At 34.2% G+C, this 20,127-nt stretch overlaps 1 protein-coding gene across 4 annotated transcripts in view; it reads right to left on the bottom strand.

Annotated features, from left to right (window-relative positions):
* LOC114331272 (rhophilin-2) overlaps positions 1-20,127 on the bottom strand; it is a 394,761-nt gene that overhangs the window by 31,386 nt on the left and 343,248 nt on the right. For all 4 annotated transcript variants that reach the window (XM_028280789.2, XM_028280797.2, XM_050654837.1 and 1 more), the window contains 3 exons: positions 7,406-7,724; positions 4,477-4,695; positions 1,709-2,081 (listed from right to left, as the gene is read on the bottom strand). In XM_028280789.2, coding sequence (XP_028136590.2) covers positions 1,709-2,081; positions 4,477-4,695; positions 7,406-7,724 — 911 coding nt within the window. The remainder of the gene's footprint in view (positions 1-1,708; positions 2,082-4,476; positions 4,696-7,405; positions 7,725-20,127) is intronic.

Below are 20,127 nucleotides of genomic sequence, written 5' to 3'. Positions count from 1 at the left end.
TGGAGAACAAGCCTACGTTCTCTCCGATGAGGCTCCAATAAGAGCTGAAAATCGCGATTCAGAGGACTGGACTGCGCTCCGTATTCTAATTCAAAAGTAAGATTGTTTTCCACGAGGAAAATAAACTTCCTGTAGCTGGCTGTATACCATAAATCACAAAAATACCAAGTTTCTTGTAAAAGGTATATATTAAAATACCCTAAATAAGGGTCACAATACAAAACGTTTTCGGATTAAGGAATCCATCATCAGTGTTTAAAAGCCAAAATCTGCATGCCTGAGCCACCAAAATGTGTAGGGTAAAAACCCTTTAAATGTAAATAATAATATGTAAAATATCTTTATTATTTACATTTAAAGGGTTTTTACCCTACACATTTTGGTGGCTCAGGCATGCAGATTTTGGCTTTTAAACACTGATGATGGATTCCTTAACCCGAAAACGTTTTGTATTGTGACCCTTATTTAGGGTATTTTAATATATACCTTTTACAAGAAACTTGGTATTTTTTTTTTAAGATTGTTTTGCCTTCGCATTGCAACTGAATTAAAAATAAAAATTTTATTTTATGAAAAATTACATTATTACCGAGGGCCGAAAGTTCCTTATAATAAACAAAACGTTTCTTTTGAATGAGATATTTGATATTAAAAAACACACTAAATTTTTTCTTTTTCTTTATCACCCCTGTAACTTATTAAAATAAAACTTTAAAAAGGGTAAACCCTGTAGTTGGCTGTATACCTTCGATAAAACAACGTAGAATGAAGTAAACACTTCTGTTGTATGTAGGTATATGAATTTATTAAAAAATTCCTTAAAATTTATCCAAGGTAGTGGAAAATTACAATTCACAAAACGTTTTTGGTCAAAACTGACCATCATCAGTGTACAAGTATTTGAAACTGGCCATCACTTCAACAGGTGTAAAAACTTCTAAATTACATTATTACTACATTTAATATTGATAAGTAGTCGACATTAAGTCGATGTATTAAGATTTTGCAGTGTTTACTTCATTCTACGTTATTAAAATAAACATTAGGTATATATGTTCTCAGGGACTTTCGGCCCTCGGTAATAAATAAATCTTTCATTCTGCGGTTAAATTTTTCAAAAAGCATTAGAGCCGAAATTTTGCTCCTATCCCCTTAATACTTTTTGATTAAACTGTTTTTTGACTTATGCCACTATTTGAGCGGATTTGCGATATATTGCTCATCCAGAAGAAAAGTGTCACAACTCAAAAAATACGTTTTTTCAAGAGAGACAAAAATGGATTTTTTAGTTCTTAGTTTCACTGTAAATTTTAAACGGCAACTGCTAAAATTTATAAATTAATAATAAAGAATATGAATAAGTGAATGTTTCTAGGTGTATATCTAAGAAATAAAGCCAAGAAAACTATGATATTTTAATTAATAAAGAAAAAAGATCAATATTTTGAGTTATGTCACTTTTATTTTAGAATATTGGTCATTTTTTAAACATAAATGAAAAATACTTAGGACACTTCTCGAAATACAAATTAATTTTACCGCCGAAAGAATAATGACACTTCCGCCACCTTACGAAGTTGGAAGTAGACATCTATGTGACACTTTTCCTGGTAAATGAATAGGATTTTTGGAGTCAATTCATCAAAATATTTGGAATTATTGATTTTTTGAGTCGTGTGACTTTTGTTCTGGACGAGCGAATAATTACCTAATAGTCTCCTTTCTGAAGCATCTTTTGGCATCTTTATATCCAACTGCGCTAATCCATCTATCTCAACATGCATATACAAAAGAGTGTCTTTCGTGTTATCGGACATCTTCGCAGCATCTTTATGTAGCACCCCATTTGCCACCAAGTTATGTGCCATTCCCGTGTAGAATTCCCTTTTGACTTGCACGAGGGAGGACCAACTGTAGGGAACGAAGTCTCTGACGGTATCGTGATTTATTAGCTGACTCACGTCGTTATAACATACTGCAAGATGAGCGGCTTCTTGGGATAAATCTAAACAAATGTCGATGGACCTGTTGTCCTTGGACTGTAGTTGGAGCTTTTCTAGAAGACATTCTCTAGCTTGGCACTACAACATTAAAGAAATAATAAACTGTATATTGGATTACTTGAGGTAAACGTAAATATAACAAAAATAAAGAAAAATATTTTCTTCTACATATATGTAGGTACTATTACCGCAGCGGAGTTTGGATTCTTCTTCTTCTTCTTGTAGGACATGGTCTTATTTTTTTCCTCGTCCCAGCTCTTATTATGTTGGTGTATAGCTGTCATACCACCTCTTCTAGGGTCTTTCGAGTGGTCTTTTTGTATAGGTTTATGTGTTCTTGTCCATTTCGCGATTCCCCCTGGACCCATTCGGTCAACATGATCTCTCCATTTACTTAATGTATTCTCACTTCTTATTCTTTCTCTGAGGTAAATTCCTTTTATGATACTTTTCCCTGATGGTTTCAGCTCTTGTTTCCGCTGTGTTCGTCAATCATTAGTTTACATCTGATGAGGCTATAACCACCGACTGGATCTTATTGTGGTATATTGACGTCTTTAACTTGTATGCTGTTATATTAAATCTGTAAACTAGGCGCTGGAAGTCATCTTCTTTTTTGCAATGATTATTACATCACGCGCATAACAAAGTATACACAAAGCACTGTTTCCCATTTTGTAGGCAATGTTGGTTTCATTTATGCTTTCTAGTATCTTTTTGAAGATTATGTTAAAGATATTTGGACTAAGGCTACCCCTGCCTGATTTCTGCCGAAACATTTATTTCTTCGGTTAGTTCATGCTCCATTCCAGAGTTTGGATTCTATCCTGGCTATTTTGGCCTTATTTCTTCTCTTCCTTGAAGCTTTCTATTCTACATTTTGGTCTTAATGTACCAAATAACTTATTGTGCATCTTCCAGTAACTATTGTACAAATCTTACGGATTTCGGCAGATTTGTTATACATAAGCTATGCGTCAACACATTATACACCATTTTTTTGGCTTTGGTATACTCAGGGATTAACAGGACCAGTAAGTTCTGCTCTAAGGAACGGCAGTATAACACTATCCTGTGGGCATGACCTTAAGCTTGTGGGGCTTAGTTCAAATATCTCTGTCGAATGATGAGTGTCTGATGTTTTCATTAGACGTTCCCTATAAGCCAATGGAATGCACCGTGGAGTATGAAAACTTCCCTCTCCAGTCGTTCCTGTGTGTAATATACATTCATACCATTTCCTTAAGCGATGCAACCATAAGATTTTTTCCTTCTTATCCTTCCCTTTCCCTTCCTTCTACAATTAATTGCCGTATGCAGTATCTTCTCCGTGCATAATATATAAATATGTCCCATAGTAGTAGTTGTTACAGTTTCCTTATTTCTTTCTTCTATCTTTCTCAGTTGGTTTCAATTATTTCCGTTTTATTATTTACTCTTTTCATGGCTTCATGTGTTCTGTCAATGATATTTTCAGAATTCGTATTTACTTACAATGCGAATACTTTCTCAATAGTCTTTATTTTTAGAGTCTATATTTCCGTTCTGTAGAGAAGAGTCAACAAAATAGACCTTACCATATCCCTCTCCCTCACTCTATCTCTGTCTCTCTCTCTAATAGCACCAAACTCTAACCTTGCCGGTTCCGCGCCGATCTTCTATAGGTTCTCACGTCTAAGCAAATTTTTGAGCGTCCGCTGTCACTTCATCCTCCCATCTTTTCGTGGCCTTCTTTTTGATCTTAAACCCTACATTTTACTATTTAGGGCTCTTTTCAGCAATCCTTCGGCCTCCACTCTCACTATAATGATCAGCCGATCGACGTCCCTGAAGTTTAACGAAGTCTGAGATCAGTTCCTCTTTGAACAGTTGGTAGAGTTCATGGTTGTAGGTACCTTGTACCTGAATCTCCATACTCCGTTTTCGTTAATAGGTCCAGATATCCTCGTTAGGAATTATTTTTTAAATATTTCCTACTTTGTTTTTATGTTTTTATTAACACCCATGTCTCGCATCCATAAAATACTATTTATCTGATCTGATAACAGTTTTGTAGACACTGATTTTCGATCTCCAGTGGGTATTTGTGAAGTGGAACCCATAGGTGAGTAAAACATAAGCTTTGTTTCCCTTTACTATTCTTATTTGAATTTCTGGTCCTTTTATTCTAGCCATACTTGTGTTAGCTCTGTTGTCTGTTGAATGCTTATTTTAGTAGCATAATGCTGATGTCATCGGCATAGGCGGCAATATCTATTGACATGTTTGTTAGGAGAATAGCTATTTATATATTTAATTCTCTTATCACATTTTCGAGAGATAGGTTGACTAGTGTCGGTGCCATCCTTCCTGTTTTATGGTGTTCATATGTTTTAGATTTTTGTGTACTCAATTATCATTGTAGGCATATATTAAAGTATGTTTTGTATTATAATTATTTAACTAATCTACTAATGTATTCATATATACTTACCAACATTAACTGTACAAACATTTCTAACATTGTTGGACCCAGATCCATCGACGGAGCGTTGGTGAAGTTCTCGTTTATATATCTAAACGTACCAGCAGCTCTTAGAAAACTATCCACAGCCGCATCCAGACCTTTGGCCGTCGACCTATCCTGCTTGGCCCCAATTTGTGTATATACAGCTCCCATATTAAATAGAACGCACGCCTTCTCGAAAGCAACCTGTGGTAAATAAAGCCAGAAGTTAGTATTTAAACTGTCAATATGTAAACAACTATCAACAAATAACAGTACTGATCTATCTAACACTACTTCGACATATTCACGTCGAATAACAAATACAAATGACTTACGCCTGATTCTGGTCAATGTTTTATACACATGAAAACATTGCAACAGCACGAACATTTCCCGACTAAGTAATGATTTAATGTCAACTGATGGTAAGTGGCTTTGAATAAGCTTAATAACATTTTTATTCAGAATTAGATATATACACAACACCGGTTTATAGCGACCTGTTCCTATTTTCCAGCCGCATCGATCTGTCCAATCTCCTGATCGTAGATCTTTCTCAGACATTGCTTTCTGGATTCCACTTATCCAGGTTGTTTTCGGTCTGCTTCTTTTCCTTCTTTTCGGGGGTTGTCATTCCATTATCAACTTTGGGAGTCGATGTTCTTTCATTCTTTGTACATGGCCATACCAACAAAGTTGTATTTCTGGGATTTCTTCTATTATCCACGAGGAAAAATTTCCTGTAGTTGGCTGTATACCATTACAAAAACATAAAATCCTTTATAAAAGGTATATTTGTTAAAATCCCTATACAGGGCTACATCAAAGACAGAACTAGTTTTCAATCGGTTGACCGATCATCATCAGTGCAATCTTAGAATCTACATGCAAGCCACCAAAGTAAAAATAACAGGGTAAAAACCCTTTACAATTGATCCGTCATCGGAACATATGACTAAGATGTGAATTATAACATGGATGATTAAGATATCCAATGTTTTTCTCCCGAGGTACCAATGAGCTCTATCTGACAAGTTCACATCATGACTGTATGGAAGCAAGTGCTTCCATACAGTCATTTCCACTTGCTTCCATACAGTCATGATGTGAACTTGTCAGATAGAGCTCATTGGTACCTCGGGCGAAAAACATTGGATATCTTAATCATCCATGTTATAATTCACATCTTAGTCATATGTTCCGATGACGGATCAATTGTAAAGGGTTTTTACCCTGTTATTTTTACTTTGGTGGCTTGCATGTAGATTCTAAGATTGCACTGATGATGATCGGTCAACCGATTGAAAACTAGTTCTGTCTTTGATGTAGCCCTGTATAGGGATTTTAACAAATATACCTTTTATAAAGGATTTTATGTTCTTCTATTATGTTTGTTTTCCTATTCATAATATCTCGTACTCGTTTATTCGTTATGTGTAAGACTCTAGAGATGCAGGTTGATCTTCACTAGAAGTTCATTTCCAGTGCGAGCAACTACTGTTCTGTTCGCTTATTCAGTTGCCAGGTTTCGCATAGGTACATACAGTACCACGCTTTTAAAGATGCTATTATATAGGTGTGTTTTCTCTTCTTTTGATATGGTTTTTCACCAAAGTAGTGAGTTCAAAGCACCTATTACTTTCTTTCCTTTCATAATTCTTTCCTCTATTTCGAATTCTGTCCTTCCACTTTGTTGGATTCTCGTTCCAAGGTATACATAGAGTTTGCCTCGATAACCATATCATCTTCTAGTTGTAACCCATTTTTCTGTCCTCCTATACACATACATATATTTGGTTTTCTCTTTATCATTGACGTGTATGTCCATTTTTTGTATTCTCGAAACAACCAGTTTGTCATAAATATTAGATCATCTTTATCCTGGGTAATCACCACCTGATCGTCGGCAAAATGCAAATGTGTATAGTGTTGAGTCGTTGTTTAGCTGTATCCCCATATCAGAACATGATTTCCTTCACTTATTCAAGACCTGATTATCTTCTTCTTCGTACTTTATAAATAGGCTCAATGCCTGTTTTACTTCGGTTTTTAGCCTCAATTGACATTGTCTGACCATCTTTTCCTCGGTCGTCCCAATGCTCTTCTTCCATTTGGCGATTTGTCTCTTGTTATTCGTAGGTACTATTCTATTTTCTGTCATTCTTTCTATGTGTTGATTCCATTCTACTTTTCTTCTTTTGGAACACATGTTTATTTCTTCTATACCACATCTCGCTCGTATTTCCTCGCGTCTTACTCTGTCTCTTAGAGTTTGGTTTGTTATTTTTCGTAAGACTTTCATTTCTGCTGTTTCCAGTACTCTTTGTGTTTTCGCCGTATCTGCTCTTGTTTCCGCTGTATACGTCATTATCCGTATTATATTATATGTATTATAAGACCTCATTTATATAGATTTTAAACAGTGTTGGCGATAAGCTGCATCCCTGTCGTGCTCCCTTATTCATTATGAAGCTATCGGATAATCTGTTGTTAATTTTTATCTTTGCTTGGACGTTGTTATAGAATTTTTGCACTTTTGTGGACTGATTTTATTAAAGTTATAATAGTTATATAGGGGATTCTTCCAGGACTTGCCATAAGGTTTGTTCCAAGTCGATACAAAACCGTCCTTGAATAGTTACGCGCATGCGCAATAACGAATAATTATGCGCAGTAACACATTTTTTGTTACTGCGCATACTCGTAACCGTTCAAGAACGGTTTGGATCGAGTTGGAACAAACCTATTAATTACACAATGGTGTGGTAACATATGTCTTATAGTTAGATCGACGAACAGTAGATGTATTTCTTTGACTCTGTAGTGCTTTGGTGATGTATTTATGTATCAGAATTAGGTGTAAAACATATTTTATATTAATTGTATTAAGGGTGGTTAATAGTATACCACATACCGTTCTCTGACACGATGGCACACCAGTTAAAGAATCGAACCACTCGAAGTATATTCCTAGGGACCTATCGGGCGGAAAGAATCTTCTTTCTACGAAGTACAGTTGGTTGTAGTACCTAAATAGTAAGGCGATCCCGGAGGAATCTCGGAGGGGAGTTCGGATGGCTTGCCTGGTGTCCATAAAGTCGGAGATGGCATCTTCGTAGTGGTTGGCGTCTTCGCTGTAATGTTCTAAGATGAAATCTTTGAAAGGGTCTCGGAAGTCGATTTCTTTTGTTTCTTTAAGGCCTAAGGGGATCATCGGCATTACGGCATCGGTGCTGAAAAGAGAAAAGGGGCAATTAAATATAATTAATGCATAGCAGGTTAGGAATTTTAAATGATTATTAAACATTTTTCTGCCAAATGATGCAGTTAAGATATAGGTAATTCGCTCAGCTGAGATTCATTTTGACAAATTCATAGTAGGAAACATACAACACAAAAATTCCTACCTTACACTGTTAACTGCTCAAATCAACTTAATCTTTCATTAAAAAAAGAAGAATTATTGGAAATAGAGGGAGAGGGAGTGTATACTAAACTCATAAAATTTTGTGTTTCTCGTTGGAACTTTACCGCGCTGAGCAGATGGGACGTGAATTATAAATTGTAAAATTCCCTCATCTTCTTTAGTCTTAGCATCCGTTATGGCCTGGAAATTGTAGAAGCCTCGGAGGTGTAACCAGAGAAGAGAGAAGGTTCCCATTGTTTTCAATCTGGTGGGATGTAGAGTAATACTTTTAGTATTATTTTATCTGCTACTAGATTGAAAACTTAGTCTTTTAGTCTTCATAAAATTTTGTGGAATTTATTTCTTCAAAATATTTTTATTTTGCACAATAAATAATTTTCTCATTTGTTATCAATACATTATAATGGTGTAAATAAATAATTATTGATTGGCTTAAGTTTATGTTATTTTTGCCTGTTTACTATTAATAATATTGGCTATGAGCAGGTATGTTTGGTTGTGTAGTAATTTCCAATCACGTCTAGCAACCTAACTTCAAAAAAAAATATTAACATTACTAGACAGTTGTGTCCCAGATTAGCGAATCGACTTTAACACTATTATTTTTAATCGCACAATAGATATTTCCTTTTTTTTTAATGAATACTTCTTATGGCTTGCTATGATGTTTAACACGGATTGAAATAACATTTAGCGTAAATCATGTAATGTTTAACAAACGTCATTTTATTTTTTTATAACTTTTTTATAATAACTCGAGAACGACTGGATCGATTTGGCTAATTTTGATTTTGAAATATTTGTAGAAGGTTTAAAAGGGGAGAAAATATGATGAAATTGTAAGGAGAATAGTAAAAACAACAAATTTATTTTCACATACAAACAGTAGTTACGTATACTACTTTGGATTGGCGTCACTGAAACCGTGGTTATCTTCACGTCTATTTGTGATGATAATCAAAATGAAGTCATTAAACTTAAACAAAAAATAATGAAAATTTTAAAACGAGCCAAAAAACGTTTTGCCACGAATATACTTGCACATTCGAAGCAAATCTAAATATACAAAAGGGTTAAATAGGTATTATAGTCTAAGATCCGAATATAGATCGATATGTAGTACCCATCTGCTTGCCGGATGAAACTTGTTTTTATTAAATTTCATACATAGACAAATCTCTAGCATGGGTTGCCTATCAAAATCATGTCATAGCTATGCTTAAGGTGGGTCGTAGGGGTTGAAATCAATATTTTAAGAACATTTTTTAAAAGTATGGTAGAATTATTTTATTTTTAAATTAAATAGGCATATTTACTACAATTCATAGATTATTCAAGAAAAAATACAAAGAAAAATATTGAAAAATAAGCCAATGGTGGCAAATTTTTGAAGACAGCTCAAAATATAATGAATTTTGCGGTGGACATCAGAACTCATCATTAGCTCATGGTAAACAAAAAATTCAAAAATATTTTATTAGCCTGAGTTTTTCGAGGTAACGCTGTCCAGTTTTTTTAGTTTTAAAGAATTTTGACTTTTTGATATCACTCGGAAGTCAAAACAACGAATTTTTTTTTGAAAAAAATGGTGAAAATCAACATATTTATTATTGTTAAACAAAAAATTAGCATAAAACAAAAAATATCTCGACAGCGTTCCCTCAAGGAATGTCTAAAGAAAATACATACAAAATAGGGAACTTGCAAAAATTTTTAAATATTAAAATGATATTAAAAAACATAAGGTAACATGATCTTAAAACGCTTGCATGCGAAAAAAACAAATATTTTTAACCCGTACGCTAATTACGACGTTTTGAAAATGCTATAAAATTCAAATATCTTAGGACGCTCTTGAACGTCCTTCTATTGGTTCGACGTCACCGGCCACGGTGAACCGGCGGAACAACGTGATTAAGGTAGGTATCACGGGTATATTACATTTTAATCGTCTTTAATGAAAAATTCCTAGGTATTATTTATGTTCATCTTATATATTGTAATAAGTAGTTCCCCAATCAGCTTAGTTTTAAACTGAAATTGATAAAGTTGAGTGCTACCTTGTAAAGAGTTTAAAACGCATATGACGGACGAGGGTTTTTCAAAAGGTCAATCTGACTAACTTACCTACCGTTGATGTCTTCATCGTGGCAACTTTTATAAAAAGTAGTAAAAGCTATTCTATTGGAGAAATGCGAGGTGTCAAGTCAAATAAGTAAGAGTTATTAATAAGCATGTTTAAAACGTATATAACAATAGTTTGGTACCATTATATTATAGTACTTATACGGTTTACCCCGTGGGTTTGATCTGCCTACCTCTAATCGAAGGATTTCGTATATCCTGGAAAAGATTACGGTGTAATTTGCATTATAATAAAGATTAATATTTTATTGTAATGTTTATTAGTACCTACTGGAGCCGTTCATTATTGTGTTCAAAGCCTTCTGAGAAAAGATTATGGTGATTAGCAGCAACAAAATCCTTCTTTACAAAGTTAATAATACGCAAAAATAAGAAGAATCATTATTGTAATTTTACAAGTTAATATCTTTATCATCTCAGCTTATACTTACACCGCATCCCTCGGTAGACCGCAAGCTATAGTAGAAACCCGACTGTAGACCGCATACTATAGTAGCACCAATACTTTTTAATTACTCTTACTTTTATTACTAAAAGTTTTGTTTATTTTTAAGTTACTTGTTTCTTCTTTGTTCTTCAACACAAGAAACGAACAAAGTAATTTCATAAAAAAGAACTTTTTGATACATGTCAACAGAGATAAAATCTTAATATTTTGCCTGTCACAGAAAAAATCATTTTTGCCACAGAGTAAAACAAGATATTTCAACTATATTATTTATCTATGGGCAAACTGCATTAAATGCAATGGCCCACCCCGAACGGACAAACGATCCGAGTGGCCTGTGACGTCAGACCTCAGGTCTCGCTTTTGAAGTTGTTTAAAGCGGAAATTTTAGGCGCGGAACTTTGATTAGATGTTGTACGTACACTATTCATTGTTAAGACGTAATATTTTGAATATAACATTTTAAAACATAAATTAACAATTTTATGCAAAAAAAATTTTTAGTGCAAGTTCCCTATTCCAGATGGGTCGGTCAAGTAGTTTTTGAGTTACAATGTTTATAGCCTTTAAAAAAAGCAGTTTTGGGGAAAAAGCGTTTAAAGTATTGTCAACTTTTATTTTCAATTTCATTTTTGTCTGTCAAATTGTAAAATGATGCACACCGAAATATCTTTTTGAATCGCGGAGTAATTTACAAAAAGAATGAGAACATCTATTGAACAGACATGTTGTTCACTACGTTCAAGCATGCTGGCGCTAACCTGCTGCAAAGTGAGTCGAAGGTATATAGGGATATTCAACACTATCTCCCTACCTCCCTACCTTCGACTCGCTCTGCAGCAAGTTCGTAGCGCTTGAACGTAGTGAACAACGGTCAACAGCTGTTCTTATTTTACTTTCTAAATTACTCCGTGATTCAAGAACATATTCCGGTGTGCATCAATTTACGATTTGACAGACAAAAAAAAAACTGAAATTAAAAGTTGACAATACTTTAAACGCGTTTTTCTCAAAACTGCTTTTTTCAAAGGCTGTAGACATTGTGACTCAAATATACTAGACCAACACACCTGAAATTTTGTACATATTTTGTTTAGATATTCCTTGAGGTAACGCCGTCGAGATATTTCTTGTTTTATGCTTATTTTTTGTTTAACAATAATAAATATGTTGATTTTCACCGTTTTTTGCAAAACAATTATTCGTTGTTTTGACTTCTAGTGATATCAAAAAGTCAAAATTCGATAAAACTAAAAAAACTCGACAGCGTTACCTCGAAAAACTCATAAGCTAATATAATCTTTTTTAATTTTTTGTTACCATGATCCAATGATAAGTTCTGATGCCCACCGCAAAATTCATTGTTTTTTGAGGTGTCTTTAAAAATTTGCCACCGTTGGCTTATTTTTCAATATTTCTCCTTGAATTTTTTCTTGAATAATCTATGAATTGTACCGAATACGCGTATTTAATTTAAAAGTAAAATAATTCTACCATACTTAAAACAATGTGCTTGAAATATTGATTTCAACCCCTACGGACCCCCCTTAAGCATAGCTATGACACGATTTTGATAGGCAACCCATATTAGAAATATTTGTAAATGTATCAAATTTAATAAAAAAAATTGTTTCATCCGGCAAGCCAATTGGTTCCAAATCGACCTATATTCGGATCCCGTACTATTACAAGCGACAAGTGGCTATTCAACTGGGCGTTAATAGAGAAGAAAATTGTATGAGAGAGTTCAATCGAATTTAGCTCCAGATGGTACGATAGTTTAGTCGTAATACCTCATATACGATAAATTTGGATTCTTTACAATAAACTCCTATATTATGAACCGTTTTTCATCGTTTTTTCTTCCAGTGTAACTTATTTCTTCAACAAACTTTGTACAAATATTGATCTATTTTTAGTTTGAATACTCTTTTTTTAGACTGGTTAGATAATTTATTACTAGTTAAGTTGCCATTTACTTTTCCTATTAAATTTTCTAGGAAGGCGTACTTATTCCTTTAAAAAAACTAATCTTAAACTTACGCCTGCAGGTAATATCAGGGAACAACGACCAACGACTGTGGTCGTTGTTCTCTGGTAATGGTAATATACCTATAATTTTTGATTGGCTAAAGTTGAAAAATTATTTTCTTTAAAATAAGAGTAGCATTTATTACTTTTAAGAAGTAAAATAATATTCATTAAAGAAACCTATAAATGCAATGATAATTCATGTATATTAATATTTAATTACATTTTATAACGATGCATTATGTATAATTGAATCATAAATTAATTACCCGTTAAATTAGACACACGCTCTGTTACTTTTTTCAGATCTACTAAAAGTCTATCTGAATTAGTTTCTTCCTCAGTTAACTTAAACACATTAACAATAGTTTGTATTTTATTAAAATTAAATAAACATTTATTTTCGCTCTCATTTTAAATCCAAAATGTACCCGTTCTGCTTCAAAGAAATATTTAAATGCTTGAAAATACTGCAGTAAATTTAACGTTAGGAGCTCAATCCCTTCCGCTTGACGTTCAGAGAAGAAATTAATTATGTAATAATATAAAATTTGGTCAACACTCAATAAACCACTTCTCGCTTCTCGTACTGTATTTCATTTTTTGCCTGCTGTGGTCCTGATATCTTCGGCCCATGTGGTTATTAGTTGACGTCGCGTCGTTCTGATTTCCACTGTACTGTCTTCTTAGCCGATATAGTACTGTTCATCCTTGCAATGTTTTCGGCCCATCATCAGTTTACATTAAATATTTCCTTAATCCATCTTTTTCTTTCTTCTTTCAGTACCTACCCTGTTCGACTATCGAACGTTGGCGATCACATTGGCAATAGTAACTTTATCTACGGCAGCTCGAAACAGATTAGCGGTGGTCTCTTGATTCCTCTCCCGAAGATTTCGGAGCCAGGATGTTCTTCTTCGGCCTGGGCCACTTATTCCGGTGATCTTTCTCTATATTATGAGGGGTACCTCTCTGGAAATCTCATTATATGGTCAAAATACTATAACCTTGCCTCTTACGGTATTTCATTTTTTGCCTGCTGCGTTCCAGGTATTATCTGTTCCAGGTTCATATTATCGGTTCCCTTTTAATTTTCACTGTACTGTCTTCTTAGCCGATAAACTAATGTTCATCTTTGCAGTATTTCTAGCCCATTACTCTTTTATTTTCAGCATATTCTACCAGCGAGGTAGAATATGCTATAAGAAACACGAAAGGGGGTAAAGCTGCGGGACCAGATGAAATTCCTGTAGAATTGTTAAAACTTATAGACCACGACACACTTCAAATAATGGTGAACCTCTTTGACACAATTTATACGAGTAGAACAGGCATCATATCAAAGAAATGGCTCTCCTCTACTTTTGTCACAATCCCGATGACAAACAACGCCAGAGAGTGTTCAGACCACAGGACTATAGCATTGATGAGCCACACATTGAAAGTATTTTTAAAAATAATCCACAAAAGAATATTTAATAAATTAGAAGATGACATAAGTGCCACACAGTTTGGAATCAGAAGTGGACTGGGAACACGGAAAGCTTTGTTTGGTCTAAGTGTATTAATGCAAAGATGTTTGGATGTAAACCAAGACCTCTATGTAAGTTTCATAGATTTTGAGAAGGCCTTCGATGAAGTCAGACACAAAAAACTGTATGAAATCCTAAGAAACAAAAACATCGACAGTCGCGACATTAACATCATATCTGGGTTGTACTGGGGACAAACAGCAAAAATCAAAGTTGATAATGAGTTAACCGAAGAAATTGAGATTCGTCGAGGTGTGCGTCAGGGTTTTGTGCTTTCTCCACTACTATTCAATATATATAGCGAAACAATATGTCAAGAAGCGCTCCTAGATCAAAACATTGGTATGAACATTAACGGAGAGTTAATTAACAATATACGATACGCTGATGACACGCTAATATTAACAGATAGCCTAGCAAATTTACAGTATTTGCTGGAAAACATAAACACTCATACCAACAAATATGGTCTAAAATTGAACATCAAAAAGACTACATTTATGATTGTAACAAAGAAGATATACACCAATGTGAATTTAACCATAAATAATAAGCAAGTGGAAAGAGTTACGTCCTACAAATATTTAAGGGTTTGGTTCACTGATACTAATGACCAGACAAGAGAAATTAAGAGGCGAATAGAAATAGCGAGACAATCATTTATCAAAATGAAAAAGTTCCTATGCTGCCGGGATATAAATTTGAAATTAAGAACGAGAATGTTTAAGTGCTTTGTTTTCTCCGTACTGTTGTACGGCATGGAAGCTTGGACACTGAAGAAGATAAACATCAAAAACATTTCATTGGGACATTTCCACATAATCCAAGGAAAAATCTCGGGAAAAAGAAATGTGGGCCAGTGCCGGTTTATCCACTGGGCGCTTGGGGCGGGCGCCCGGGGGCCCGGATCCCGAAGGGGCCCTTTTCTGTTAATTATAAAAAAATAAAGTCACATACGCCAATACACTGCAAACGGCTTTGTTCTATTGTTACATCTCTTCACGCCTATACACAGTGCCGTAGCCTAGCCCCACAGTGGCCCCGTGTCAGTGTTTGTGGCGGGGCCCTTTTCCAAAAACTACAGAAAGTTGTCAGATTTCGCTATGTCATTGATTAAAAACTACCAAAGTAGTGGGTAAAAACTGTGTACGTTATTACTCAATGGCCATGTCTCGAATTGTATCCAAAATAATCGCACAAACGGAGTTTTTTTAGTTTCTAATAATTTCTGTTTGAATTGTGGGGCTTAAATAATAACGTATCTCACTTTTCGGCTTTAAAATAAGTTCTTTTAAAATAGAAACAAAATAAGTCCCTTTAAAATAGTTAAACGAAAGACAAAAATAGATATAGGTACATAAATCTAATTTATAGATAAAGAATAGATTATTCTCGAAAATACCAATACTCAAACAATAGGTAAAACACACTCTTTCAAACATTCAAAAGTAAAGCGATTACAAAAATGGCAATTTGGCATTATACAGTGGCATCTAAGGCTAGAACTTCACTTGCGATTTGTAGTCGCAGCGACAAAAAAATCGCTGTCGCAGAAAATCTAGAGTCTAGAAAATAATTAGTCGCTGTTTTCAGAATCGCGAATTGAACGCTACAAAACGTTATGCCAAAATTTGAATTCTTATCATACAATTTATGAAAAATTTCATTCTTCCAGGATGTAAAAGCAACTTTTCCCAATGTTTTAACTTTACTGCAAATTCACTTGACGATACCAATTTCTAATGCGTCAGGCGAGCGGTGTTTTTCGGCTTTAAAAGAATAAAAACATATTTAAGGTCAAATTTGGGTCAAGAAAACCTAGACGCATTATCACTATTGTATATTACAGAGAATGAAGAACTGGAGAAACTGAATTGTGATAATATTGGCAGTTTGCGAATGCAAAGTCAAGAAAAAAGTTATCTAATTTTTGTCTTTATGTATTTTTAGAATGTTTTTTTGCTTGTCATGTGTTGTTTTGTGGAACTTTCTGTTTTTATTTATGTTTTTAGATGTATTTGATTATTTTTTACGTTTGCTATTCTTCATGCTTGTTTGAAAAAAAATATTTTATAGATTTTACAATAAACCTTTATAGTTAATGCATGTGTTTTCTTGTTAAAAAACTGACAACGAATAGCAATGAATGGGGCCCCTAAACCTGCAGCGCCCAGGGCCCGAAGTTAGGTTAAACCTGCACTATGTGGGACGTAGAAGAATTTCCTGGTTGCAAAATTTAAGTAAGTGGTACAGGTGCAGTTCAATACAATTGTTCAGAGCTGCAGCCAACAAAGTTAAAATTGAGTAAAAATAAATTTCGACCACGAGTCAGTATTCTGTTAACCGAGATACAATAGTACCAAGCGGCGCCGCTAGGAGAACACTCCAACAATGCGTCTCAGAATACTTGAACGAAACGTGGTCATTTTGTACTCTAAACCGAGTAAGGTATGAAAAAGAAAAGAAAATAATCGTTTTCGTTTTGATTCAATTCGAGTCTCTTGCCATCCTCTGACACCGTGTTTCGGGGTCTACCCCTTTTCAAAGAGGCTATGCAAGTAGACTGAATTGAATCATAACGAAACGAAAAATATACGAAAACTGGAATATCTAGGCCACATAATGAGAGGCGAAAAGTACTCCTTGCTAAGGCTCATAATCCTGGTTACGAAATTTAAAGGAGTGGTACGGGTGCAGTTCAATACAATTGTTCAGAGCTGCAGCCAACAAAGTTAAAATTGCTGTGATGGTAGACTACCTCCGATAGGAGACGGTACTGTAAGAAGAAGACTCTTTTATTTTGCTTATTGTACTAATCGATTTTATCGATTTCGTATATTTTAGTCTGATAATTAAAATTAATCTTCCCATAATTTGTTGAGTAACCTGGAGTATTATTTGTGCTACAAATGTCTACGTTACAATTATGTATATTAATGCTAACATTATAAATTGCTTCATTACTCGTATTTTCATTTGAACTGTAATTCCTTTGCAAATTTATTGATGGGGTTTCTTATTCTTCCTCATTCCAGAGTTTAGGCTCTTATTGAGAAAATATTTTAGTTGGAAAAGAGGTTATGTGTGCAATATATTAAACACACATATATTAGAATTTGTCTTCAATGACTAAAATTGTGTATAATTTCTAAAAAATATATCATATTAAAAAAAACAATAAATTTGAGCATTTCTACACAATTTACGCAAAAATATTACAACAAAATCTCAGCGTAGATGTGAAGGAAAGTAGACTATATCGAATCAAGAGAGGATATGTGGTTAGACCTAAAATAGATTGCAATGCAATATTAACGTTGAAAAAATGAATATTGAAACATTTGCTTATCTCCCGGAGCGAATTATCAACAACATCATAAAAATTACACGGGCCAGAAATTCCACAATGTTTTTCCTTTTCCTCTCAAGCTTGACACTTTAATGATAATGATGTTGTTGAAGTTTCGTGTGTTTCCAACTTCTCGCAATTGTATTATATTTAAATATTTTCATACAGCGTAAACAAATAACTGTTATTAAAAAGTTTCTCTCCGTAAAATTACGTTCTTAACGTTAAATGATCACTTGTTTGAAGTATTTAACAAGCAATTTCTCTGTTTATATGGAAAGATTTGAATCAAATGCACATTTAAAGAGATAGTGCAGTCTTCGTTGCTTAATTATCTAAATAAGAAACATAATAGGCGTGTTATTAATCCGAGTTTCAATTTAAAAGCACATGCCGACAAAAACTTTACATGATCATGCATTTCATTTACAGGGCATAGAGAAGAAAATAATGTCGTATATTACGTAGTATTAATTTACTGACAATTTGGTAGGATCTAGGCGCAAACAGGAAATACACCTATTTTCAACTGAAATTGAGGTTATTTCCAATTAAAGATGGTAAATAATAATAAACCTTAGTAAATAATAGTAAATAATAATAATTTAGTAAATAATAATAGTAGACTTAAGCAGACCTACGACACAGTAAACAGACAGCAGATATACGAACTGATGAAAGAATTGGGGATACCTAGTAAAATTGTCAGGATGGTAAAGATGACGATGGAAAACACAACAAACGAAATAACATGGAAAGGGCATACATCCAAAAAGTTTGAAACATAGTAAGGACTACACTATCGACAACTGCATTCAATTTGACATTGGACGGAATAATCAGGAAAATCAGAAAAAACAGGCAAGAAACGATGTTTAAAAACGGTCATCAATGCATAGCATTTACAGATGATCTGACACTATTAGCAACAAGCAAGAAAGAACTACAAAAGTTAATAGAAAACAAAATAACAGGAGCCAAAAAGTTGGGACTTAAAATAAATGAAGAAAAGACAACGTATATGGTAATGGGAGAGATCCAAAAAGAAAAATAAAATAACATCATATTACAAATAGATGGAGAAAAAACATACTCGTTCAAAAGAGGCAAGGAAATTAATTACCAGGGAGCCAAAATAGATGAAAATGGTCATGAGGAAGGGGAGATAAAGGCAAAAATAGCTAAAGGAAATAAAAAGTGTGAAGCATTACGAACATTAATAAAATCCAAATACGTACCAAGAAAAACAAAAATCAGAATTTATAAGACTGTTATCAGACCTACAGTAACACACGCATGCGAAACATGGGTGCTGAAAAAATCAGAAAGAGAACTTTAAGAAAGATGTGAGAAAAAATGCAAAGAGCATTATATAGAGGTGTGAAAATAGAAGGTCAGTGAAGAAGAAGAACCAATAATGATTTGGAAGAACTGTATAAAAAGCCAACGATAACGACGACGATCAAAGCACAGAGAATACGATATTATAAGGGTACATCGAAAGAATGGGAAGTAAAAGAATGCCAAAAATAGTACTCTCACGAAAACCAATACAAAAAAGAACGAAAATCAGGCCAAGAAATAGATGGAAGGACAATGTGTACTAAGACCTGAAGAAAAGTAACAATGAGGGATGGAAAGAACTAGCATTGAACAGAAGGAGATGGAGGGAGGTGGTGAAGGAGTGTATAAAAAGACTGAAGTATAATCAAATAAAATTTATAAAACTAAAATAAAATGTAATCAGAAATATAAACGTTTTAGCCCTAGGCCTACAAGGCCTGGTGAGCTTAATAAATAAAACATAAATAATAATAAAATGCCACAAGAAAATAACTCCAAAACCATATCTAAAAGGATGATTTAATAAAAATTCCTCAAAACCTATTAGAGCAGCATCAATGAGCTAGGAAAAGTTATATACTAAGTAATTCCACTTAAATTAATACAAATGAGGCAAAATTTTGACAGTTAAAGAAGATTTCACCCTTAAACAAAGTGGAGGATGTCCCTTGAAAAGAGGGAGAGAAGTTTGATTCCCGAATAGGTAATAAATACCTAATCTCTGGAATGAAGAAAAAGAAGCCACTTCTTCTTGTGGTGCTGTCTCCTTTAGTGGAGGTTAGCGACTACACTGGCAAATCTATCTCTGTCCAATGTGGCTCTAAACAAAGATGTTTAATCAAGGCCGGTCCAGTCTCTGTCTCTGATATTTCTAAGCCATGAAATCTGGCGCCTACCGGGACCCCGTTTTCCTTTTACTCTGGATGATTAGTTGCGAGTTTTACTACTTATTGTGTAGTCCGTACTTTTCGTTTCTCATTATGTGTCACAGGTTGCTAACTTTTCTAACTTGATAATTTTTAGCTATTTGTACCTATTCTCCTCAGGACATTTTCGTTGGTGTTGTGGGTTGTCCAAGGTATTTTCAACATTCTTCTTTAAAATCAGAGTTCAAGGCTTCTAAGTTATTTATCAGCGTTATGTTGAGTGTCTAGGGCTCCGTTCCAAAAGAAGCCGCAGAGCAAGAAAACCTATCAAAAAACATGCAAAAATATTACAACTTAAATGAAAATCCAAATGATGAAGTAATACACAATGCCAGTATTGACATCCAGACTATAAGTCTACAGCCCAGTTATAGCCCTGGACTCATAGGCCAGGGTAATAAGACAAAACTATACCCTGTTCGTGACACTTCAGC

This window comes from Diabrotica virgifera, chromosome 6 (assembly GCF_917563875.1).
Source record: "Diabrotica virgifera virgifera chromosome 6, PGI_DIABVI_V3a".
In the NCBI taxonomy this organism is placed as follows: domain Eukaryota; kingdom Metazoa; phylum Arthropoda; class Insecta; order Coleoptera; family Chrysomelidae; genus Diabrotica; species Diabrotica virgifera.
The sequence above is the reverse complement of the archived record's forward strand: the minus strand, read 5'-3'. Positions and strand labels throughout refer to the sequence as shown.